We start from the raw sequence: 26,270 nt of genomic DNA on the forward strand, positions 1-26,270 counted from the left end.
ACTTGAAATGGTGCTCTGTTTTTTGGTTCCAGGGTTTACTAAATCCCTTTTGTGTTCCTTTTTAATGACAAATGGGTAATGTATAAATTAATGATGAATGGATTATATATTTATGTTAATTGTGCAATGTTTTTTAGTAGTGATATATAATTGATATTTCGTATTATCGATTTTGTGATAAATTTGGCCCATACTCTATATATCCTTTTCTGGTTTCCCAATTTGAAACAAACTGTGACAATGAAAATTGTTAAACTGCAATAAAGATAAAGATTTTTCCTGTCTAAGTTCTAGGAACAGATTTGAGTTTACAATAGTATTTTCTGTTTTGCATCCTTTTGAGGAAAAAATGGACATATTTTAAATGGTGGAGGAAGCTTGTACACGTTTAAAATAAGTAACAAAACTACTGAAGAATGGGTTATATGCTTCCTGTTGAAAGAGGACAACCTAGATGTGGTCAGCTTTATTTTTATTACTAATTTGTTATACCCTTTCAAAACATAGTTTTAGTAATGAGATTGTTCATAACATTGTTTCAGTAATGAGATTCAACACACCAATGATTAATGATTAACCTGAACTTGTGTTCAGTTTTTACTCAAGGTCAACACGCCTTATTTGTTACATATCATAGGTTATTGAAATTATGGGTTTGCAGGATGAGAAGTTGAGAGGAGGAAATATTGATGATTTCACATCTGGTGCATGACTTTAGAGCCATTTTTAGTGTTTCCTTAAAGGTTGTTCTTACTGAGTATATATTATATTTCATACCTTGTACATATAGTTTTATGTGGATATTAGGGAAAACATTGACAAATGTTTGGTGGTGGTGTTTCTTTACTTTTGTCCATGTTTTTTTCAATTTTTTGGTTAAATTGTTGCTTTTAATTATAGTCCTGTCTAAATATTTTACAACTATAGTTGACTATTATATGCTATCATTTAATTATGATTAATCTGATCACTTAGGTAAGCTCAAGTATGTGGTGCATGTATCAGATTTAATAGCCAAAGAAAGATGGGGACTACATGATACAGCATTGGTAGAAATTGCATAGGTGACAAAGAAAGGTATGTATTTTTTTTTCTAAGTGTTAATTTATCAATGAACTGTGGTTGAAAGATTGTTGTTGTAGAAATTTGGTGCATACGGAATAGATCTATACACAAATGAATGTTATAACATGTTACAACCAAAAATCATATATACATATTTATTAATTAAGTTGATACAAATTATTGAAAGCCTCCTTATATACAATATTACGTGCATGATTCTTGAGGCGTACATCATCATCATTCACTATTAGAATTTTTAGCCCTTCGGGTCGGGTAACTCTAGATAGAGCAACATAGAGCTGACCGTGGCTGAAAACTGGATTTGACAAATACAACCCAACATGGCTTAGTGATTGTCCCTGACTTTTATTGATGGTCATTGCATAGCAGGCTTTCACGGGAAATTGTCTTCTTTTCATTATAAATGGCCACTTTGAAGTTGTTGATGTTAGTACTATTCTTGGAATCAATGCTGTCGATCCTAAATTTGACCCTGTTATTATCCTTGCCTTAATCACAAACTTGCCAAGGTCTGTGATTATCATTCGTGTGCCATTGCATGAACCTTGGCTTGGATTGACATTTCGTAAAAGCATAACTGGTAAGCCTTCTTTAAGAGTCAATTCATGTGGTGGCATCCCTGGGAAATTCAATGAGTTTAAGAACTCAATTGGATACATTTCTTCTTGTTCCAATGTTTCTGTTGAAGCTCGGTACACTTCATCTGAGCTTTTGTAAGTTTGAGCCGGCCTGTTTAGTTTCTCAAACATATGTTTGTTGATCTCATCTGCATCAGAGTTTTTGGGAGTTAGTATGGCTCTTTCTCTAAGATACTGTTCATCATCTTTCTTTTCATCAAAGTCAGGGAATGTAGTGTTGATGATATCTTCAATTAGAGATGCAGAACATGGGATGATGAATCTTCTTGGAATGTTGATCCAAGTGGGTTCATCCTCCCCTTCTTTTACTTTTGCTTCAACAACACCATCTCCAATATCAAGGACCCATTTATTGAATTGTTGCTTGCTTCTATCAAGTTCCCCTGTTGGAGAGTACTCATTTACACGCATACTCCTGGAAAGTGTGTAAAGTTGACAGTGCTTCCATAGAATAGACTTTTTAATACAGGAGTGGACAATTTCTTGGCGTTGTCCTTTGGGGATCACTGGCAGAATTTGCCTAAAATCACCGCCAAGTAAGACTGTCAACCCACCAAATATCAGCTTCTTATTCTCTGCTTTGTTTAAACCCAGTATATCTTTCAACGTTTTATCCAGTGCCTCAAAAGCATACTTTTGTGTCATTGGGGCTTCATCCCATATTATTAGTTTTGCTTCTTGCATGAGTGCAGCCAAATGTGTATTCTGTTTGATTCCACATGTGCTACTGTCCATGAGCTCTAATGGTATTACAAACCGACTATGAGCTGTTCTTCCTCCCGATAATAACTAAGACGCAATCCCTAATATAATTTAAGAGAAACCAAAGTTAATTATCTTAGGAGCTGATTTGTTAATTAGTTGATATGTATCTAATAGTTTTCTTTGTTTACGCGTTCCCTTCATGATTACTTGCTCAAATAAGTGTAAAATATGTATTATTTACTAATAGTGATATTAATATAGGTTTATTAGCTACTTTATGATATTTTAATTGTAAATTACCTGAAGATGCAACTGCAAGTACAATTGTCCGTTCCGATCTTAACCGCGAGAGTATAGCTTTATATAAGAAAGTTTTTCCTGTACCTCTTGGTCCATAAACAAAATAGAAACCCCCTCGTTCTTCATGGACTGAAGAGATGACCTTCTGATAGATTGTCATTTGATCAGGGTTTAGTTTGGAGAAAAGTTGCTCATGTTCAAGTGCTTCTTGTGTTTGGTTATAGCTAAGCTCTTCACGTATCAACCGATTATCCATAGCAGTAAGCAAGGTTTCATCAGGTTTTGGTAAATCACTAAAATCTTCTAATGATTTGCCATTTCTTTGTAAAACTTCCTGTATATCTACCAAACAATAATTCTTTATTTGTTCATCTGAAAGATGCAAAGTGGGAAATCTGAATTGTTTTCTTTTCCTGTACAAAACATCCTCAGATAAAGTTTCCCAATTTTGATTCCATAATTGAAGTGGGCTGCAAACATCACAGAACAACAAAATTGTAACAAACAAATCTCGTAGCTGTGGTCCAGTAGCCCAGAACTTTGCCTCATTGATAGCATCTGTCCATTCTTTGTCATCATTTAAAAGACCATATGCATTGCAAGCTTCTTTGTATGTTTCATACTCACGACCATTAACGGTTTTGATGTCTTTATAAGACTGTGGTCCCCTAACAACACCCAACAAAATTCTCAATTAATACGGTGGTCCTGCAGCCGGGTTACAGTAAACAATACGGCCAATACAGCCTTTTCTGTGTCCTCTCCAGGTCCAAACATTAAACATTTTCTGCCACACATATTTAGAAGGTATTTCAGCATATGTATATGCACGCGCTCTTAAATCTTCCTTGTTTAGCTCAAACCACTGGGTAAACATGGTTTTTTCAATTCCTTCACGATTTACTACACGACAAAGACTTTCTGAATCACGAAGGGTGACCATTTGTTGTTCAGGTAGATGAAAGGTGAGTCTTATCACTGATGGATAAGAATAGTGGATAGGGAATGCAGCCATGCGCCAAACTGCTTCACATGGTGATAAGTATCGGCAGTCCAAGTAGTTCTTGATCTCATCGATAGTGACAATATTCTCAGTATTTGATTGGATATCAACTGTAACATTTTCTGCTATAACTATTGTAGCTCTGTCAGGGCCTTTGTTAAGATACTTGAACAGATACTTTATTGCTCGGGATCGATTGCACCATTCAACATTAATGTGTGCTTTATACTTAAGCAACAAATACCGATTGTATGGTACAACAAAACCATTGTGAAGTTTTGTCTTACCTTTCTGTACAAACACCTTATTATTTCGTCGTCGATAAACCGGGTAGCCTTCTCCATCAATTGTGGTTTCCTGATAAAATGGTCTTGGGAAGTGTTTTTTGCATTTTCCTTCTTCTGTACATGAAGCATTTGGTGAATCAGCACCGCATGGACCATGTAACATAAACTCTGTTACAGCTTCATATAACTCTGGATCATCACTTTCCAAAGGCATCTCTGCGGATATAACATCATTTATTTGGTCGGGTGTATCACATTTTGTTTCAGGGCCAAGCCAAATTAAAATATGTGCATGAGGAAGGCCACGTTTTTGAAATTCAATAGTATACACACCTGCACAAAAGATGTGTTTTTAAATTAAGCAAGATGCAAAATTGGTTTTAGGAAATAGTGTTTTGATTATTTATCACAAAGGATGGAATTTATTTTTTCAATTACATGCTTGACATTGACCAAATATGTTTTTCCGCATAATGTCTTCCATCAACAGATCCAATTTCATTTTAAAAACCCTGGTGACTGTCTCTGATCGATCATATGATTGTTGGCCTTTGATTAAAGATACCATTGCATCTACCTCTGGCCATTTTGGATTTGCCGTAAAGGTTATAAACAAATCAGGGTTTCCAAAAGTACGACATAGAGCCATGGCATCTTGGTAATTTTGAACCATATACCTTGGGCTGCCTGTAAAGGTTGCTGGCAAAACTATCCGCTTGCCAACTGCGGCAGCCTGTGTATCTCCTTATGTGACAGCATCACATATATTGTTATAGAGTTCTGCACGCAACTCTGGTTGATGATTCCGGGTCCATCTCAGTCGTTCTTCATGAACTGCAGTATATGAATCAACCAAGTACTGCTGATACAACCGGCCTCCTCTGAATAATGTAGTTCCTTCATTACTCCTGTAATGAATTCTATAGCAATAGAATTCTCTCATTGTAACAGTATTCCGTTTTGTTTTTCGCCTTCCTGTGTTTTTATGATATGGTATCTCAGGATGATACCCGGTTTCTCCGTAAGGGAACAATAGAGGGTATTGTAATGCCATGTAAAGTTGATGCAATTCAGAGATTCTCCTCAGACCGCCATTCTTTGGACTAACAATAATATCCCTTGGTTCTATATTCTCACCAAAATCATTTGTAATCAAGACCGCAACTTCAGAAACAGTAGGTTTATTATATTGTCTCATATCAGTTCTCTGGCCTAACAAACGAAGCTCACAGTTGTTATTATTATTTTGCACACACCAATCTCGTGCCATACGAAAGGCTCTGGAAAGAGAACTGTGATTGTCCAACATCTGAATCAGCTGAGCTACTATTACCTCGTCTACTCTTTGGGTGGTCCCATCACGGGACATGAACGCGGACATCCGGTTCCTGGTTTCATTTGCAGTATCATAAAAATAAAGTTGTGCATATCTTGGTTGTTCTCCTTCAACAGGTAACAAAGATCCTATCCGATGGTAATTTTGGCCGCTTATTCTAAATGTGTATAAATTTCTTCCTTGGTTTATAGAATGATCTATTTTTGCCCCAAAAGATGTGAAACAAAACATGCTATTATAAGTCCTAATATCATCTTTGAATTTTGATGATCCAGGTTGTTCATAATCCAGCAGTGTTTTTAATGGTTCTGGAGCATCTAGCAATTTCGGCAATAAAATCTTTCCTTCCTGTGAAGCAAATTTAGGGTACCCATCCAGTTTGGTATTTTTACACCTCTCTTCATACCACATTAATGCATTACAGTTGGTACATAAGTATGTTGGTGGTCCTAGATCAAGATACGACACATGGAAACCTTCAATTGTAGAATAGGGTTTATTAGTTATTTACAGAAAGTGTTATGTTTCATAACTGAGGTTTTGGAAAGATCCAATATATCAAAATAAGTGTTATATTATTAAAAATAAAGTACACATTAACATGCATATATTTACCTGATGAAGTGAAACCTGACATTTGACGGGTTTTCTTTTTTATACCTATAAACAAATTAGTCAATATTATAAATAGTCAATCATTGGATATAATTAGTGTTTCTAAGATTTAGTTTCTACCTGGTCGTTTAGGTTTAGTTTCTAAAAGTTTTTTCTTGGTTACACTTTGAGAAGGTTGTTTTCTTATCCGAGTACTGATATCTTTGATTTGTCTTCTTTGTATTTCTGTGGCATTACTTGGCCCAGATTGTCTTCCAGGGTCTTCTGTATCATTGACTGGGATTTATGGGAAGGTTATCTATTAGTAATTACATAAGTGAATACTATTGAAAGTACAATATAAGTTCCATATGTACCTTGAATTGGGTGTTTTCTTTTGCGAGTGTTGACACCCTTTTTAGGAAAAGAAGTATGCACATTACTTGGTCCAGATTGTACAGAAGCATTGTTTGGCCCGGTTTGTGTCTCCTGACCTTTTGAGACATCATTTGGCCCGAATTGTGTTCTATGGTCTTCTGTGTCATTTACTGGGATTTATGGGAAGGTTAAATATTAGTAATAACATAAGTGAACACTGTTGAAAATGAACCAACAGATTTCACATATACCCTGAATAGGTTGTTTACTTCGGCGATTGCTGACACCCTTATTAGGCGAAAGAGCACATGTGTTACTTGGTCCAGGTTTTGTATCCTGTATTTCTGTATGATGTAGTGGAATTGAGGGTGAAAATCACATATTAATAATACTATATTATTATAATTATATAAGTAAAGAGATAATAATATCAAGTTACCTTGTGTTTGAACAATATTTGGTTGAAAATCATTGTCTGTTATTTTCAATCCCCAATAGTTTTGCAAGCTTCCATTAGGTGCAATAAAATTACTGGAATGTATATTTATAAAATTCTTAGAAATATATGTATTTTGATATACATCATCATTAGTTAATTTCAAACCATAATACGTTTGCATCATTCCATTACTTCTTATATTTGTACATTTGTGCATACTTATTGGGGCATCATCTAATAGTGCATTCAAAGTATTAGCATCCTTTGAATTACCTGTATATCAAACCAATGAATGAGCACCACAGTGATTAATAGAAACACTATTAATTATAACAAAAATGACATAAGAAACAATGTATATACCACAACCTATGATCCTGTTTTTGGTTATCGATAGTGTGTAAAATGTTTGGTTTCTTCCACATTGAGTTGTATTTTTACCAGATTGTATATGTATGGGTGGGAAAGGGGGAACACTCTTTTTTGATAGATCCATATTGGCTCTGTACATGTTAACACTGGTTTTTTCTTTGAACTTTGTTACAGGTAAAAATATTCTTCTTGATAAAGGATGATATATATAACAGGCCGGTATGGAAAAACTGAAGAGATACATGCAGGTAAGAATTTGAATAGATGAATAATTATGATTATTATTTAATTTTAGATTATTATTCAATTATAATCGTCCTATGAAACTTTTGATTGTCAATCCCAATAATTGTCCATGATTAAAAACTATAATAATGAAGATTATCAATGAATATCATAAATTTCCCCATAAATGATGAAGCAACCGAACAGTTGAAAGATTAACATGGTTTACTACTGTAAAGGTGAACTTTTGTATTGGATACATTCATCAAGAAGAGCCAGTGCTATGTACTTTGTCTTGATAACATGAGAAAGAAAAAAGTAAAAACAATTGAAGGGGTATTACAATTGGAAGACACTATCTTGAGAGATATTCTACGACTGGATTTCTCAACTGGGCATGATTGTTGGGAGACACGCAGGTTGGTTGCTGTTTTGAGAAGGCGATTTAACCCACCAGCAGATGGGATCATCAATTATAATGAACCTCGTGAGGAGATGGTTGATCCAGCTACTATTATAACTAGTTTGATATTATTTGAGATGCTGAATATGGTTGAGGTATTCCAAATGTCTTGAAGGGGTATTCTTCCATCCATGGTGTCATTGAAGTTCTAAGTTCTGTAGATGTGGAATGGCTACGTAAGATTCTGGAGGCTGGATGCATTCATCCAGTGCCAACTGTATTTCAAAGGCAATTTCAGCATAGTAAAGTTGTTAATGTAAGTTTTAGAATAGTTGGTTAGGTCTATTTGAAATTGCTTTCATAGAAATTATCTTGTCTGCAAAATATGATGTTTGATCTTTATTTCCATGTAATATGCAATTCTTCTGTAAATGATGTATGCAAAATATGATGTTTGATCTTTTTTTCCATGTAATATGCAATTCTTCTATAAATGATAGTTTCCAACCCATAGAAGCAATATATAAAAGGCAAATTTTTATTATGATGAAGTACTGGAAAGAGTGTTCTTCAAACTCCAACATATCAAACAAAATGAAGAATATGTAATAATAAGGGAAACCAAATAAGATTATGAGAGATGTATCCCAAGCAAACATTGGGAATACAATAAACTGTTTACAGTTGGAATCCCAAACCAGTGGAAACCATCAGCTAGTCACTTTTAAGATCAAGAGCGGTTGCAATACGTAGATACTCAAGCCTCTTCATCGTTATCTGCAGCCTCCTCACTGTTATCTTCAGTTTCCTCGTCATTTTCTTCTACAATGTTTTCAGTTTTGTTATCCCCATCGGACTCGGGAGCCTCATTTTCATTATCTTCAGCCTCTTCATCATTTTGTTCTGCATTGTTTTCAGTTTTGTTATCCCCATCTGACTCGGATTCATAAATAACCCTGCACACACCATAATCAACTAATTAGCTAATGGATGTAATAAAAGAACAGAAATGAAGATTGATCCTGTATGTACCTTCCTCTCTTTGACACACGGGGTGATCGTTTGGGTTCTTCCAAAAAATCATCAATCATTACTGCAGTTGTTTCTATTGACGTCTTTTCATTAGCATCAGCGACACTAAAATAAGATAGTAGTAAAAAAATGTTAGTTCGATTCAATGGCTTAATCACATAAGTTAAATTATGATCTTTACCTGTTTTTATCACCAACAGTGCCAAGATTCAACACTGCTTTATTTTTCCCAACAGTTGGAAGCACACGGTCAGACTTTTTGGTATGCCTGAAATGGGTTAACATTTGAAATATATATAAGTAATGATATATGCACTTCACTTCAATAATAATGCACAAAATACTTACAGTTTGCGTTTTCTTGGTTCACGGGTCTTCAAGGGAGTGACTACAGGAATTGGGTCCTTAACCTTGCTGGAAGATGACCCCATAGTCGCTTTAGAAGTAGTATGCTGGCTACTATCTGCTCCCAACAGCAGTGGGTTTGTCCCGGGCAAAATCACTTGATTACAATTAAATGCCTCATAAGTTCCAGCACAATAATATGAGTGGCCCTTTATCTCAAATCTGTGTTTTGTACCAAGCAACTGCTGCAAAGCAGGTGGGAGAACATCATCTCCTAAGTCATCCTACAATGGATAGAAAAGATTGCAATTTGCGTAAAATTGCAAATCCCAAGATAATGACACAACACCAATGAACCAAAACATTTGACTTTAAGTATGTACCCGCATTTCTTCTTCCATCAGTGATTTTGCCGACCGATTTAGGAGCGTCTCAGCAGCATTATCAAACAAAACTGCAACAACTGTTGCTGTTTCATCCCTGATATCTAACTGCAGTTTAAACCTGATTTTGACACCGAGAAACATCCATTTAGAATACGGTAGTTCAACGCCACAATTTATTACTCAAAAGTGAAAGGAACTTTCAACAAAACCAAAACATCCTGCTATTATTTTATAAACGTATGAACAATGTTAAGGTAACCTGAAACGGGGGTAGGCCACAGTTTTGTTACACCCCCCACACTTAAAACCACCATCATCCCTCGTCAAACCCTTCAAGCATCTACCAGAGCTGCAAGTAATCAAGTACCACCCACTACTTGTTCGAACGCCGACAATCTCTACCATGTTGGAGAACACAACGGTCTACATTACAAAAATATTTTTGTAAACAATATACTCTTCAACAAACACAAACCAAAAAGTATTGATAGTTGTAGAACAGGAGGCAAACCTCATCTTCATTATTGCCTGGGCCAGATTTCTTCATACGACCCCAGTCTAACAATTCTGCAAGTGTGTTAACTTGGGGAATAGTCTGAATATTAGACACGCTTATTTGGCTCAAGTCTCGACCACTGTAAAGATTAATGCCATCAAAACAAATAACCAAACATTAAAAATCATTATTTTATATCGTAAAAGACAGTAGGGCCAACCTCAAATCAGCTTTGAATTGTTTCAAAGCAGGTATATCATCATTGTCAATCAACTGGGTTGAGGATGAGCTGGAAACACCGAGTTGACCTACAAAGATGATATGATTAGACATTTTTCAACATAACTATATACATACATAAATAGTGTAACAATTTTACCAAAGTATTTCTTTGCACACATCGCAGTGAGAATCAAGGCATAGACACCGGGGTTCTGAAGCTTCTTTTTTATCATATTGTTGCCCAGTTTTCCCCACAGAGTAACACGGACCTGCCGTCCTCGCTGATTTGTAAAATTAAACTCCAAAGTTTTTGCACCAGTAGATTTTGTCAAGATTTCTCCAACAGATGTCACATAACCAATCAAGTCTGCAACATTAGAATCAATTCAACTTGTAAAACACGTAGAACTTAGCACAACATATTGATTAAGTCTGCAACATTAGAATCAATTCAACTTGTAAAAGACGCAGAACTTAGCACAACATATTGATTATTAAGATAGCCAACATGATTTTATGAATATATTCATATTACTTCCATAATATGTAATGCTGAAGACTGGTACCATCATTCAAAATTCATGTAATAACAACCTAAGTTACTTTTGAGGCAGTAACATGTAATCTTACAAACCATGATGATCATTTACAGGCAAACTTGCAGTTTAATACACCATCTAGGCAGGCATATTTCATATCTTTTAATCATTCAACGATAACTCTGCAATGGGCTATAGTGGGTAGCAAAACATTTTTCATACAAACAATTTTTCATAAGCTTTTGACACATCTATCCTATGAGATACTTAGTCATACAATGAATCTATTAAGATGAAGCAAAAACATATGTATATGTATACCAAGCATACATCATTAAAACACAAAACACACACATATATATAATAAATATATAATAAATAAATATAAATATCTATATATATGGTCAAAAATCAGAAAATACATACGAACGACATAAAGATTTTCAGTAGGCACAACTTCCTCCAATTCAAGAAACTGAAATGGATAACGAATATAATGACTAATATCTCCAGTGGCCTTAGCAACTTTTGTGTTACCATCAAATTCAAGCATATACAGGGCATCCTTGAAAATACGGAACGTATCATGATTACAATGGACCTTGAATCCTTTAAAGGAAAACAACGATCCTTCCTGCAGCTTTTCTAGAAATATGTAAGACCTATTGTGACTTACAAAACAATGGATCAAGTTTCCCTGCAAAAGAACAATATAGATTACCAATCAAACCTCAACTAACTTTAAAAAAATTGATTTTAATTTCCTTACCTTCTCATCAGAAAGTATAAAATCAGTACTCATATACGTCCCACTGACATTATGCACATCCCATTTTCTTGAAACCATTGCAGCAATTGTACCATTAAAACCCGGTTTAATTTCATCTAGTAAAAAACCCTGGAAAATTTCTTTTGATCGAGACTGCAATTGCAAAGCCATGTGAAAATATATGTATAGATACAAAGACCCAAATAATGTCTTCTTATGAGGGAGAGGATTATATATATACACATAAGAAACTGCCATACAATGACCATCCATCTAGAATTCATATCAGTTACATCCAATATAATTAATGTATACTATGAGATACAACCCTTACAACTTCATGCTATACAAATTTTCGGATATATTTACTCAACAATAATTAACATCTCATTTAAACCAACTAAGAAAACATGAATTCACTGAAGCTATACAAATTCTCGGATAATTAACATCTCATTTAAACCAACTAAGAAAACATTCATTCACTGAAGCTATACAAATTCTCGGATGTATATACTCAACAATAATAAACATCTCATTTAAACCAACTAAGAAAATATGCATTCACTGATGCAACGCATAAAAACTACAAAATCAAGAAGAGTAGAAAGGAAAACACTAACCTCATTCAATGACAATCATAAATCACATCATAAGTGTGAAGTGCCAAAAAACAATCAGGCCTTCAACTTTATATTATATAAGATATATGTTTAAAAGTAACCTTTATGCGTAGACTTGTTTGAATTTCCTCTTAATATGGTGATGTGTTTTGTAGATCTGTTTTCTAAATCATATGAACTTGACTGATATTTTAGTGTAACAGATCTATATTTTAATTCATTATAATTTTTTTAGGTTATAAAATAATTATATTGTTAAATACTCTATTATATTTTATTATTTTCTTTTTTACCATTGACACCAAATACAAGAAAACAAACCAAAACTTTTATATAAAAGGCTTCGACATTTAGACAGAAGACTAACAAAGAAAAACTCATATATTTTATTTGTTTCTTGTTAAGTTTTGATACTTGGAAGGGTTAACATCAGATTGACATTGTTTAAAGTACATTGTGAATTATCACAGGACAATCACCTAATGATTGTTAGGTTTTCCTCTTTCTTCAATTTTTGTGATTGACAAATAAGGTACGAGTATTTTTTTAATCTCATATTTGATTTTACTAATTGCATGTTCTAGAGGCATTATGGTGATTGTTTTAATATATATTCTTTTGTTGTATTATTATAAACTAGATTATTGACCCGCGTAATAACATGTTATCACTTCATGACAACATATTATTTGATATAGATAAAAAAAATTTTTTGATTATATATATAAATATCTGATATCTTACATAAGATTAGCTTTTTGATTTTGAATAAGAAGAATCATATAAATATTTTTTAATATATTATTTATTCTTCTATTTCATATATATATAAAAAATATTGATTTCATGTAATCAAACTTAGGGTTAAGTTTGAAACTTAAAATAAAAATACAAAGTCAACATTTATAGTTTCATGGTATATAAAATACAAAGTCAATATTAGAGCTATTTGATTTAGCTTTAAATTATATGTTATAAATACGTATATTATAGTTTCAGTTGATATATGCATAACATAAAGTCAAAACTTACAATTTAAATTTTATAGATAAATTTTACTCTTTTAAAACCTTTTCTAAATTTACATATGTATTTTTATTATCATATAACTATTATTATTATTTAAATATGGAAAGTACTATCTTGTTTAAGATATCTTCTTATATATAAATATAACAAAATTTTTATAACATCGTTATTTTCTAAGCAATGCACACTTGTCATTATTATAATTCTTTATTAATTATTTTTTTATTGTTTTGATATATGACATCATCTTTATTAAAATTTTAAGTCATTTTCTAATTCATTTATGATTTATAATTTATTTCTTTTCTAGCCTATGTCTCATGTAAATTAAAATGTGATTATTTAATTTATTATTCATTTCACTTTTATTTTTTGTTATTTATAATGTCATTTAAAAAAAAAAATTAAATTCTTATTGTTTTAAAAAAAAACCCTAATAACTTATACATGGTCTTTTAAATTTCCATCATCTACATATTTTTCTCATAACAGATTAACAGTTTTTAAATTATTATGCAGGTTAATAAACTAATTATATTTTATTGAAACATAAGGTATACGAGTAATATTCTGAGGTTATGAGTAGTATATTTATTTTGTTGTTTACGCACACTAGATATATTTGATACAAAAATTTAAAGGTAGTTATATGCATTTTGTTTATCAAAACTATAAAATGTTTTAGTTAATTATAACATACATATTAAAGTATATACCCAATCAATTTTGTCGCAACTTTAATGGCGAAAACATGTTTTTAAAAAAGTGTTATTAATATGGGTTTGGGGGGTTAGAATGTAGACAACCTTGTTCCTACACGAACTGCTTCCAGAAGGATCTCCGGCCAAAAAGAGGCAAATGATATAAAGTGTAAACAGTTTAGTAACCATACATGTCGGTCGAGTATCGTTTGACTACATTACAATTAGAGAAGAATAGCAGACAACACATAACACAATTTAGCGTAAAATGGACAATACTTAGTAAAAGGGGCATTTAAACCTATTAAACATCAACATGCAAATGTAATAAACATGTCCATATGCATACAACCAAGCATGGATCCAACAATTACGGGCGAAAATGTGCAAGAACTCCCCTAAATACCTTCCGAGCATGCCAAAGAAGCAAATAGGGTACGTTGAACCAGACATACATAGAACTCTCCTAAATTACATACATAAGTCTATATATTTTTTGGTTTTAACTTTTTAATTATGTGCAAGAACTCCCCTAAATCTCCTCCTAGCAAACCAAAGAAGCAAATAGGATACGTTGAACCAGACATACATAGAACTCTCCTAAATTCATACATAAGTTTATATTTTTTTTTGTTTTAACATTTAATTAGGTGGTCCGGATTGAACTCGGGTTGATTAGCTAGTTTATAGTTATTTGAAGATAATTAATCAATAATTTAATATACTCTCGATGTAAAAAAAAGAGACTAATTTGATATACAAATGAATAGATCAATTGTACATCAATAAAAGTAGGTGAAATTTATTTATTATTTCAACTTTATATATACTTTATTATAATGTTAATTAAATACACAAATTTTAATTATTTAAAGTAGAGGAACTAATGTTATATCTATATAATAATAAATTCAGTAAGGATACATTTATTTTGGTCTAAGAATTATAACTAAACTAACGATCCTTTCTTTTGCATAAAAAAATTTAAGACATTTTTATGTATATGTTATAGATACTTAGTACTATTCTCAAATGAATTTAGTTTAGCCTTTGGTAAATTTTTTATTAACAAAAAGTATACTCATAGTTGATTAAAAATTTTAGTAACCATGTTCGACCGAATTAGATATATCACGAATCAAATAATCGATTATAAAAAGTAACTTACAATGTATATATTGAATAAAAAGATATTATTTATTCTATACTTTTTTGAGTTCAAAAAGGCAAGAAAATTGTAGATTGTGTTTTATGCATGCTTTATTATTTTTGGCTAATATAATATTTAAACTTCATTCATATAAATGTTCGAAGCTTTCTTAAACTTATATATGTTTGATATTATTATTATTATTATACATTAATATTATTATTATTTTAATACATAAGGTTTTAGTTTTTGTAAAATATAAAGTGGAAGGGCTAAATTCGTATTTACTTAATAATAAATTTGGTTATGATACAATTATTTTGATCTAATGGTTTTAAATCAAAGTTGAAACTCATCCAATGGTTCTTATTTGTTTAAAAATGAATTTAGGACCTTGTTATATATATATTGGTAGATAATAATATCATCTCGTACATAATATGAATAGTATTAACACTAGTATGATAATATATGTAGATTTGGCTAAATGAGAGTGCGTGATTTTGTTTTAAAAAGTTAAGGCTAAAAGGAGTGGGGCAACTCTTGAGGGTGGAGGACTTCTGTCATGTGACGCCATGTAAGGAACAAAGTTTTGTTAGAAAAATGGCGGAGTGAGACAATTTTTGAGGGTGGGGGACTTTCGACATGCGCCAAATTTTGAGTGAAGCAACAACATTTTTAATATCTTTTTTTAAAGAGGAACCTTGGAAAAATCATTTGTTGGGCTATAGAAAAATCCGCCACTTTTGTTTTTGGGGCGCTACCGGATAGGGGGTAACCGCCCCACTCCGTAAGGCCTAAATAAAGACAATTTTACTTATTTATATATACTTATATTGTAAAGCAAAGTTCTTTTTCAACTTTCAACTTTCTATATTCAACATTCAACAATCTATCAAAATCATATTACATCAATAACCTACACTACTTGCCGTCGCTCGTCACCGTTACCGCCGCCGTTGCTACTAGGGGTGAGTACGGTTCGGTTATGGTCGGTTTTCAACTAAAACCGACACCGAACCATTTTAATTCGGTTTTTGAAAACTAAACCACCGGGTTTGGTTTTTTCGGTTTCGGTTTTTCGGTTTGGGGCTATTTCGGTTCAGTTTTTCCGTTTTAGTCAGTTTTTAACCACTTGTGGTTTGGATCTAATTGAGCTTGAAAATTTTATCAGTTTATACCCTATAATTACACCATAATTAATTTCAACAAGTTTTCAAAACAATATTAATAACAATAACACTACAATAATGACAACAATCCATTAAAGTATGTTGTACAAACTTCAAATAAATTTTATATATAACTGTTTATATGTTTTATGCGTTGTTTAATTATACAATTGTTAAAACAAATCAATCTTGTTGTATATTTTCACTTAAAACATGTAGATGATATTATTATATACACCTTGATCAATATTTGTAAAAAGATATGTAGGACGTGGGATTGGACATCTAATGGTGGTATGTGTAGCAAAGGAACTCGTATAATTCTGGGCTGGAATACTAGTGTGGTTGATGTTATGGTCTTATCACAATCGGACCAGGTTATGCACGTTCAGGTAGTTTATAAACTCGATAAGAAAGCCTTGTTTTGCTCTTTTGTTTATGCTGATAATTACAATAAAAATAGAAGAGAGTTGTGGAATAATTTGTGTAGGCATAAGGCTTTTGTTGGTGATAAGCCATGGGTTATTCTAGGGGATTTTAACTCGTCCCTTAATCTTGAAGATAATTTCTCCGGATCGTCCACGATTAATCTTGGAATGAGGGAATTTAAAGAGTGTGTTGAGTTTTTGGAAGTATTTGATATTAATAGTACTAGCTTGCATTTTACATGGAATCAGAAACCTAAGAGAGGGGTGGGTATATTAAAGAAGATTGATCGTGTTATGGGCAATACCCAATTCATTGATCTTTTTACGGCCTCGTGTGCTATTTTCCATCCTTATAGAATATCTGATCATTCCCCTTGTATTTTGAAGCTTCCTAGTATTGCGAGAGTTCGTCCCCAACCTTTCAAGTTCGCCAATTTCTTGGTACATAAGGCTGATTTTCAGGAAATAATTAATGAAAAATGGGATACTCAGATTGATGGAGTTAATCAATTGCGTGTTGTGAAGAAACTGAGATTGTTAAAGTACCCTATTCGAAAGCTGCTTTTATGCAGGGTAACCTGCATGAGCGAGTTATCGCTTTGAGGGGTGAGCTGGATGATTTGCAAAAAGCTATTGATTGTAACCCTTCTGATTTGGCTCTTCGTGAAAAGGAAGGTGTTTGTCTTAAAGCCTTCCATGAAGCTGTACTTGATGAGGAAAGGTTTCTAAAGCAAAAATCGAAGGTGGAATGGCTTGCCGTTGGTGATGGTAATACATCTTATTTTCACAAATCTCTTAAGTGCAGGAATCATAAGAGTCGCATTAATGTTATAAAGGATGCAAATGGTTCGTTGTGTGAAGGAAGTGAAGTACATAATGCCTTTGTAAAACATTATGAGTTGTTCCTGGGTTGTGAAGGTAATGTTGATGTTATGCCATCTCCGGAACTGTTTGTTAACAAGTTAGAAGACCAGGTCACTAGGGACATGGTTCGTGTTGTTTCAGATGAAGAAATTAAAGAGGCCATGTTCGCAATTGGAGAGAATAAAGCTCCGGGTCCTGATGGTTTCACATCCGCTTTCTTTAAAAGCTCGTGGTCTACTGTTGGTAAGGATGTCACACTTGCTATCCATGATTTTTTTAGAAAAGGGAAGCTTTTGCAAGAGCTTAACCATACTCTAATAGCTCTTGTTCCCAAGGTATCTACTCCTACCTATATTTTTGACTTTCGCCCGATATTATGCTGCAATGTCTTGTATAAGTGTGTTAGTAAAATCATTGCTAACCGTATTAAAGAAAGTCTTAAAGGTGTAGTTAGTATAAATCAATCTGCTTTTGTACCGGATAGGAAAATATCTGATAATATTTTGTTAACCCAAGAACTCATGCATAACTATCATAGGAACTTTGGCCCACCTAGATGTGCTTTCAAGATTGATATACAAAATGCCTATGATACTGTGGATTGGAATTTTTTAAAGGCATCGTTATCAGGATTTGGGTTTCACCCAGTCATAATTAATTGGATCATGGTGTGTGTTTCCTCCACCTCTTTCTCATCGTGCATTAATGGCAATATCCACGGCTATTTCAAAGGAAAAAGGGGACTAAGGCAAGGTGATCCGATATCTCCCTACTTATTTACACTTGTCATGGAAGTTCTCACTTTGGTTTTCCATCACTCTATTCGAATTGATTCCTCCTTCAGATTTCATAACAGGTGCGAAAAGCAAAGACTCATAAACCTTTGTTTTGCTGACGACTTGTTTATCTTTGCAAAAGGTGACACCCATTCAGCAAGAATTAGCTTGGGGAATTAGGGGCGATTCTTTATTCATACATCAGTGTTGATTGGATTTTGGAGTTCACATGGTCCATGTCTATTCTATATGTGTTATTCTGTTTGTAATAGCTTATAGTTAGACTAGTATCTTTTGGTCTTGTTTTGGTAGTAGTTTTGCTTTGGTTACATATATGTGGTATTGTCACATATATGAATTAGTGTGGTTCCTAAACTATGCTACTTGTAACGAACATTTTAACATTGTTATAATAACAAGTCATCGGGGTAACCCTTTACCCAAAATAAAATTACAAATATATTAACATATTTACCAAAAATTAATAATAATATAAAATAAAGTTAACGATATATATTTTTGGTTCGGATTGTTTTTACCAAAACTGAACCATAACTTTTGGGTTTTAAAAAACCAAAACCAATAGTTTTTGGTATTTTCGGTTTTCGGTTTTTTCGGTTCGGTTTTCATGGTTTTTTCATTTTTCGGTTCGGTTTTTGCTCACCCTAATTGCTACCTCTACGCGCCATCACAACTCGTCACCGCTACTACCGCCGTCATTATATCGTCGCCTCGCTCGGGCAAAATTCTAACATATGATAAGTATGAAAAGATGTACGAGTGGGAGTGTTGTTGAGTGATAGTGATGTCATATATACACAACATATATAAAAATATATGGAGTATGTGACTTGTAAAATATTTTGAATCATATAAAATATTTTGATCATATATATAGACAAGATAAGTAAATATATTCGTTACGTATAAGTTTTAAAATATTATGACTTTGAAAATATGGATGAACGGTCGCAGATTAATTAGGATCGAGTGGTGATGTGATGTCAAACATAGACTAGAATTTTGTATATGTTCTAGCCTATATAATAAAGTTCTCTGTTGCAAACATTATTGATGGTGAATGAGGGAGTAAACATGGAAAAAGAAGACCAAACGACATCGGACTCCATACCCATCCTCACACCATATAACATGAAAATATTCCATCTTTCTCATAGGTACGTTATATTTTTCAATCTTTTGTCTTCTTAATTAATTTAACTTGTTAGGTTTTGACCTCTCTTTGGTGATCAAGTTTATATGACTTCATATTTACATGAATGAAACTTTACTTTTCTCTAGATAATTCAACCTATATTATTAAAAGGCAAAAATTATCAGTGGATCGATCATCGATGAGTTTGACATGAACTATGAATATAAGTCTTCTCCATACACATTACACACGCATATACATAACATATATGTTTCAAAAATTATCGGTATTATGTTGTTAAATGATTTATGCAATCTTTGATGTTTTAGATTTTATCTTTTATTATTTTCTTAGAAAGCGAGTTAAATGAGTGAGAAAGTGAAGCTAATATAATATGAAAAAATCTAAGTAAAAAATGAATGATTAAATATAGAGTAAATTTCACGGATAGTAACTGGGATATATTTCAAATTATTCTTTTGATACAAAATTTTAAAGTTCCACTTGAATAATACCTAAATTTGTTCTTCTTTACTTGGACCATACCATAATTACATTTTCCACTCGGACCAAATTAACCTATGGTTGGCGACCATCTATTTGGCCATTAAGTTAAGCCACATGTCATGTACAAGATATGTTAAATTGTAGTTGAATATAAAAGATAATGCTAAATGAAAGCATATAACTATACAATGTATATAAAAATTGGGTTATAAATAAAAAAAAAATCTGATTTTCAAGTTTTGGTGGGCTCCATAATGTCAAATTTAGCCCAATTGTAAAAAAAAAAAAAAGATAAATCCAAAGTAACCCATATTTAAAAAAGGGATGAAAAGTAACACATTTTTGCAAAAAAAAACTCCTCAAAAATAAACATGTAGTTTTGTTTTTTAACCCCGTCCTGGTTGAGTTAATGAAAACTGTTTGGGTTGGAATAATTTTGCAGGGTTGTTTTGGCACCTTTATCGAGGCTAAGATCCTACAATTTTACCCCACAGCCACATGCCATTTTGTACTATAAACAAAGAACCACAAAAGGTGGTTTTCTAATCAGTGAAGCATCTGGGATTTCAGAAACTGCTCAAGGGTTAGTATTAATATTACATATAATCTTCGTATAATAATGAAATTGATATATTAAAGTTTTCACTTGGAAATTTGTAGTTTGCCAAATACACCTGGAATTTGGAAGAAAGAGCATGTAGAAGCATGGAAACCAATAGTAAATGGTGTCCACGAAAATGGAGGAATCTTCTTTTGTCAATTGTGGCATTCTGGTAGAGTGTCTAATAATTGTAAGTCCTTTATCATGTGCATTTTTTCGCTTGCTTTAAAATATGTAGCCTATACAAGTGAGCTCACTGGGCTAAACTTATGTAGAAACGTACACAGAAGCTAGCTTATTATTGTATTTTCTTTATTAAAGTCAGACCACAATTAAATGATGTTGGACCACTAGTCCACTACTACAGAAAACTCGTCTAAACTAAAAAATAGAAGATACAAAATATCAAAAAAGAAGTGAAATAGACATTGTACTAAAATTTCAAAAGAACGCACCAAATTTTTATTTTTGTTTTTGAACTGCACAGAAGATACAAAATAGGATATACAAGGGTTTATTGCATCAGTTATTTATTTTATATATATAGAAAAAAAATATGAATTATTTACCAATATTGGGGTAGCTATTTTCAAAATCCATAAAATTGCCATTATTAATTAGTATCTATAGTTGCAAACTAATCTACATAGATTTATCTAGAAATAACACTAAAAAAAATAATTATTCAAACACATAACGGATAAAACTACAATGCTAAAAGAAAAAACGTAGAGGCCAGGGCCCCCGGACCTAACAAAACTCTGCCCTTGGTTATTGCCGACCTTTCATTAAGCTTTATGAAGGCTGGTGTGTTGAGGTCACCGGGCTTACAAATCATATCCCTAAGAATAATTACTACACGTACAAAAGATTTCAGGACGATCCATGTTCAATTATTATTTTTAATTTGTGTTACGAACCCAGCTTAAGCCCATTTGCGCAACCCAGGTTTAAATAAAGTTTGAATCAAGTGAAGTGTATATGTGACATGTGATAGCGTTAAAAGGCCATAAATCCATAATACTTATAATAAAGTTTTTCTAATGACAACTTTGTTATTAGAAAATTCCCTTTTGCAATGATAATATTGAACCTTTTGATATTTTTAATTTACTGCGCGCTTTTCTATATATACTTGTAACAATTATCATATTTAATGGATGGTAAAATATATATTATGACACATGACATAGAAAATAAAGTGACATTTAATTAACTTTTTGGTAATCCAGTTTATCAGCCAAACGGCCAGCCTCCAATCTCGAGCACTGACAAGCCAATTCTAAAGCAGCAATACATTGGTGGTCATGGAGAAAATGATGCTCAATATTCAACTCCACACAGATTAACCATCGATGAAATATCTCGAGTCGTTGACGACTTTCGAATGGCTGCAAGAAATGCAATGGAAGCAGGTTTTGATGGGGTCGAGATTCATGGAGCAAACGGATACTTGGTTGACCAGTTCATGAAAGACCAAGTAAACGACCGGACCGATCAATACGGAGGAAGTCTACAAAACCGTTGTCGTTTTCCACTCGAAGTCGTGGAAGCAATATCAAACGAAATAGGAGCTGAGAGAGTAGGAATGAGGTTGTCTCCGTTTGCCAACTACAACGATTCAAGCGACTCGGATCCTCACTCACTTGGCACTTTTATGGCCGAGTCACTGAGTCAACTCGGGATCGCTTATTGTCACGTGATCCAGCCACGAATGGTGACTCAGTTTGAGCGAGTGGAAACTCGTGATAGTTTGGTTGAGATGAGAAAAACGTTTAAAGGTACTTTTATGGTCGCGGGTGGGTACTATGATCGAGATGAAGCGAGTCGTGTGATTGAAAAACGGGAAGCGGATCTTGTAGCATTTGGGCGTGCGTTTTTGGCGAATCCAGATTTGCCTCGCAGGTTTAGGCTGAATGCACCATTAAACGAGTATGATAGAAGTACATTTTATACGGATGATCCCGTTGTTGGATACACGGATTACCCATTGCTTGATGATTAATCAATTTAGGCATATATGTATTAATATAATAGATAAAAGTAAGATGTGTCCTTAATATATATGTTCTGGATCTTTCGCTAGCTGATTTTGTGTACATACAAAAGTAAAAGTTGTTTCGTAAGTTGTTATTGATTGATTATTGATATATACATAGATATACGGTATGGCTGATTTTAGCTAATATCTTGGTCAAATCAGTATAAATTATTTTGTCCTGCCAAACCAATTAAGTTGGTTTGGTTTGGTCGGTTTTACGACTATCATATTTTGAAATTTAAACTACAAATAAAACCACCTAGTAAATAGCTAGCTAATATGAATTAACTATTAATACGAAGCATAGATGCTAACGTTTAGTAATTAACATCATATCGTATGTTGTTATCGTTGGAATATTATTATCGTATGTTGAAATTCGAACTACACCTTCGATGCTCCTTCGCCGAGTACTTATGGAGTTTTAATGCTCTCATGATGTGGTATTTCAATCCAAAAACCGCACTGCCTTAGAGATCTTCTGGAGATACCATTAATCCGCAAAAGCATAACCATTTCCAATTAGACATCCTATCATATTTTCAGATACTTTGGAAGACTAGGAATGAGTCCATTTTTTACAGGAAAGAACTCCTCTCTTCTTCATGCAATTAAAGAATTGAAAGGAATGAGCTTAGGGATGTGCAAAATGCAAATGACCTGTAAACTTGCGACTCGTCTGGGTCAGGTCACGGGTCAACACCCGGTTCGGGCTGGGTCGTGCACATCCCTAAATGAGCTATCTTCGGCTGGTTAATTGTTCGACTTCTCCACATCATGTGGCCTCAATGTAATTTTTTCAATTTCTAATGTATTGTTTCCTTGATCGATGTTTTGTTTTTTATATGTTTGTCTCATGTTTATTTGTACTATCTAGCATCTTGCTAGTTTCACCCGTGTTTAATAAAAGTTGTTGTTTGATGTTAAGAAAAAAATAAAATAAAATCTTGTTGTGAAATTGGTTTATAAGTTCTATCTCTACAAATGGTTATATCAATTTGTCAGTGCTTCCTTTCGTATATTTCTAAACTAGATGCTTAATAATTAATAAATTGTAATCAACCAACTGATCAGAGTAAAACACTTCCCTGGTTGCAACCACTCTAAGGCCTTCCATATATCGACGACACATCAATTTTCTCTCTCCAAAAAATACCCAATAACTACCGTCTCGCTATCATAATTAACCTAATACCAATGATAACTAGTCCAACTGGTTAGAGGCATCACAGAGTTTATTCAAGGTCTTGAGTTCGATCCTCAGGGATGACAAGTCTTGGTTTTTTTCCTTCGAATACTTGTAACGGCTTATGGTCAACATTTCATTGTCTAGGGTACGTGCAAAGCTTCACCATTATACGGTGAAGTTTCCCTCGCATACCGAATGAATGTTCAAAATAAAGTCATAATTAACCTAATCCTCATCTCATCTCATCTAGAGGGGGTTGAGGATATACTTGACATCCCTAATCCTCCTTCTTTAGCCTAATCCTCTATCCTTATTAATCTTCTAATTTTTTAATATTAATCTAAATTAATTTACACTTTTTGGTTTTCCATCACCAATTTACACTTTAACCCCAATCTAAAACAATTAATTTACACTTTTTGGTTTCTCATCTCCAATTTACACTTTAACCCAATTTAAAAATAATTAACTTACACTTTTTGATTTCCCATCACCAATTTACACTTTAACCCAACTTAAAAATAATTAGTTATACTTTTTGGTTTCCATCCCCAAATATAAGATAATCCGATTAAGAGGTTAATTATAGAAAACCACATTTTGTTGTGCCTTTAGCGTCAGAAAAGTCATGTATCTTAGCTCGTGATGAGCACAACGATCAATAAGCAACGTTAAGGTATCTTGTTTGTGATCCCGACTACCTTTCATAGCCATTAAACTTGTATAAACCCATCCTCATAAGGTTATCCTTTTCCATTACATTTGAGATGGTATTTATACATGAATTTGTAAGATAACTATAGAAAACTTTGAATACGTTTGATTGTTTGACTTTGACTGTTGACCTTAACGGTTGACCTTGGTAATTTGGGAAATGATGTCAAACTGATCCCGTTTATATCTTCTAACACTAGACCCTCAAACTTCCATACAACTCGTTTCGTCACTTAAATGCTCGTTTAACGCATACGGGAACACTAAATGACTTCATCAATCATTATCAACTTTAATTTCATTATTTTAATCACCTTAATATATATCCCACGTTAATCATTTAATTCACATAAGCTCATATAAAGCATATAGTAACTAACCGTCATTAACGATAAGTTAACGGTCAACGTAAAAAAGTTTGGGGATGTTACACTAGGAGAGTGTTGTATTCTAGTGTGTTGGTTGATTACAAGTTATAAGACTATCCTCAATGCTAGGTACACTTTTACACGTCACATTATATTCTAACAAATCTTTAAAATCTTTAAATTTTACATATAAACCTACTTTATATATCCTTTTATAGTTGTGATTTGTGAAGCATGTAGTTATGTTACTAAACGTTAGTATTCTGTTTCATATTTACTAGATCGTATTATTTGTTGTTCAAATATTAGAAAATAATAATCATCAAACCACCAAACCAACTTAATTAACTCGTTTTAGGTTGGTTTGATTTGGACAAACTAATATGAAAGGTTTGGTTTAAATACATATTAATTAAATCGTTTATACTGGTAGGATTTTGAGCTAAAATGAGGCATAATGGGTCATGGAAATCTCTGTGTATATCTATCAATAACAACTTATAAAAGACTTTTTATTTTTGCATGAATAGTAAAACATCGACATTATGTAATCAAAATCTCTGATTAAAACACTAGAAAATACAAATTTTAACACATTATTTTTATATCTATTAATTCGTATACATGTGCCTATATGTAATCATTGCAACACCGTACAAATACATAAACATGTATGAAACGTGTAACGTAAAATCGAGTCATTGAGAAATAGATAATCTGTGTATACAACAACGGAGTAATCCGTGAATTTTTTAAAAAATAATTTATACATATGTTAATTTTAATTATTTGGTTTATGTATTTGATCTTGATGTACAGGTTTATTTTGGACTAGGCCCTTAATTATTTCTAGACTTCGACACCATAGTATTTGGTAGCAGCCCAAAGACTTTCCTGCTATGCCTCGCAGTTTTGCCCTGCTTTATTTCGGCTTTTGATGGAATCGGATTGGCCGTAGCTTATTGGAAAAATCCTCAATAGTCTACATTGGATGGCCATTTTTTCAAAAGTTTTGCGGGTTGCTGTGTTGCTGCAGTAGTGTGGCTGACAATCATGAAAATGATTGATAATTCCATTTCGTTCAATATGGTTGGCAAGATCGTCACTTACATTTATTGTATAATGATTTGGAAAACTTGACCATCGGAGAAAAACTTGGATGTATCCAATTCCATTTCGTTCAATATGACATAGTGCTTCCCGTCTTCAAAAACTTGAATGGAAGCCGACAATGACAAGACTAGTTTTAAATGATTTGGCAAACACTAGTATAATCAACACCAGCTATACTACTATTACAAACATTTTAAGCAAAAATACCATAAAACCATATCCTTCAAATATTTAAAACTGGTGTTGTCATCGTCGGCTTCCAGTCAAGTTTTTAAGGACCGAA

The 26,270-nt window shown here is 33.0% G+C and overlaps 5 protein-coding genes across 5 annotated transcripts; 1 reads left to right on the forward strand and 4 right to left on the reverse strand.

Moving 5' to 3' along the window:
• Positions 1-1,223: 1,223 nt before the first annotated feature.
• LOC122602950 (ATP-dependent DNA helicase PIF1-like) lies at positions 1,224-2,459 on the reverse strand. The gene has a single exon (XM_043775563.1). It carries the CDS (start codon positions 2,457-2,459, stop codon positions 1,224-1,226), a length of 1,236 nt encoding a protein of 411 aa, XP_043631498.1.
• Positions 2,460-2,513: 54 nt separating this feature from the next.
• LOC122602952 lies at positions 2,514-4,668 on the reverse strand. The gene is made up of 4 exons (XM_043775565.1): positions 4,458-4,668; positions 3,512-4,352; positions 2,730-3,397; positions 2,514-2,527 (listed from the first exon to the last, which is right to left on the reverse strand). The coding sequence occupies exons 1-4, from the start codon at positions 4,666-4,668 to the stop codon at positions 2,514-2,516; spliced, it is 1,734 nt and encodes a 577-aa protein (XP_043631500.1).
• A 96-nt stretch (positions 4,669-4,764) lies between these two features.
• Positions 4,765-7,262, reverse strand: LOC122602955. The gene is made up of 6 exons (XM_043775571.1): positions 7,130-7,262; positions 6,940-7,039; positions 6,767-6,858; positions 6,579-6,671; positions 6,327-6,497; positions 4,765-5,831 (listed from the first exon to the last, which is right to left on the reverse strand). The coding sequence occupies exons 1-6, from the start codon at positions 7,260-7,262 to the stop codon at positions 4,765-4,767; spliced, it is 1,656 nt and encodes a 551-aa protein (XP_043631506.1).
• Positions 7,263-8,489: 1,227 nt separating this feature from the next.
• On the reverse strand, positions 8,490-12,343 carry LOC122606230 (probable replication factor A 73 kDa subunit). The gene is made up of 12 exons (XM_043779194.1): positions 12,179-12,343; positions 11,556-11,708; positions 11,213-11,483; positions 10,405-10,614; positions 10,246-10,333; positions 10,041-10,164; positions 9,789-9,952; positions 9,527-9,647; positions 9,147-9,427; positions 8,980-9,066; positions 8,799-8,903; positions 8,490-8,722 (listed from the first exon to the last, which is right to left on the reverse strand). The coding sequence occupies exons 2-12, from the start codon at positions 11,631-11,633 to the stop codon at positions 8,524-8,526; spliced, it is 1,728 nt and encodes a 575-aa protein (XP_043635129.1). The 5' UTR covers positions 11,634-11,708; positions 12,179-12,343; the 3' UTR covers positions 8,490-8,523.
• Positions 12,344-19,263: 6,920 nt separating this feature from the next.
• LOC122603642 (putative 12-oxophytodienoate reductase 11) lies at positions 19,264-22,688 on the forward strand. Its single transcript, XM_043776408.1, has 4 exons — positions 19,264-19,476; positions 20,404-20,544; positions 20,622-20,752; positions 21,795-22,688. Exons 1-4 carry the CDS (start codon positions 19,373-19,375, stop codon positions 22,565-22,567), a joined length of 1,149 nt encoding a protein of 382 aa, XP_043632343.1. The 5' UTR covers positions 19,264-19,372; the 3' UTR covers positions 22,568-22,688.
• Positions 22,689-26,270: the final 3,582 nt, after the last annotated feature.

Source organism: Erigeron canadensis, chromosome 6 (assembly GCF_010389155.1).
Source record: "Erigeron canadensis isolate Cc75 chromosome 6, C_canadensis_v1, whole genome shotgun sequence".
In the NCBI taxonomy this organism is placed as follows: domain Eukaryota; kingdom Viridiplantae; phylum Streptophyta; class Magnoliopsida; order Asterales; family Asteraceae; genus Erigeron; species Erigeron canadensis.

Bases quoted from the DNA above. Each gene is read 5' to 3' on its own strand.
- LOC122602950 (XM_043775563.1), bottom strand. From the start codon at position 2,459: ATGGACAGTAGCACATGTGGAATCAAACAGAATACACATTTGGCTGCA.
- LOC122602952 (XM_043775565.1), bottom strand. From the start codon at position 4,668: ATGGCTCTATGTCGTACTTTTGGAAACCCTGATTTGTTTATAACCTTT. The intron at 4,353-4,457 runs GTAATTGAAAAA...TCTTTTGTGCAG, and splicing joins ATTTGGTCAATGTCAAGCAT to GTGTGTATACTATTGAATTT. The intron at 3,398-3,511 runs GTTTAATGTTTG...GGGTGTTGTTAG, and splicing joins AAATATGTGTGGCAGAAAAT to GGGACCACAGTCTTATAAAG.
- LOC122602955 (XM_043775571.1), bottom strand. From the start codon at position 7,262: ATGGATCTATCAAAAAAGAGTGTTCCCCCTTTCCCACCCATACATATA. The intron at 7,040-7,129 runs GTATATACATTG...TTTGATATACAG, and splicing joins AAACAGGATCATAGGTTGTG to GTAATTCAAAGGATGCTAAT. The intron at 6,859-6,939 runs GTATTATGGTTT...TATACATTCCAG, and splicing joins AGTAATGGAATGATGCAAAC to TAATTTTATTGCACCTAATG.
- LOC122606230 (XM_043779194.1), bottom strand. From the start codon at position 11,633: ATGGTTTCAAGAAAATGGGATGTGCATAATGTCAGTGGGACGTATATG. The intron at 9,648-9,788 runs GTTACCTTAACA...TGTCAAAATCAG, and splicing joins GTGGCCTACCCCCGTTTCAG to GTTTAAACTGCAGTTAGATA. The intron at 9,067-9,146 runs GTAAGTATTTTG...AACCCATTTCAG, and splicing joins GAACCAAGAAAACGCAAACT to GCATACCAAAAAGTCTGACC.
- LOC122603642 (XM_043776408.1), top strand. From the start codon at position 19,373: ATGGTGAATGAGGGAGTAAACATGGAAAAAGAAGACCAAACGACATCG. The intron at 19,477-20,403 runs GTACGTTATATT...ATAATTTTGCAG, and splicing joins ATATTCCATCTTTCTCATAG to GGTTGTTTTGGCACCTTTAT. The intron at 20,753-21,794 runs GTAAGTCCTTTA...TTGGTAATCCAG, and splicing joins TGGTAGAGTGTCTAATAATT to TTTATCAGCCAAACGGCCAG.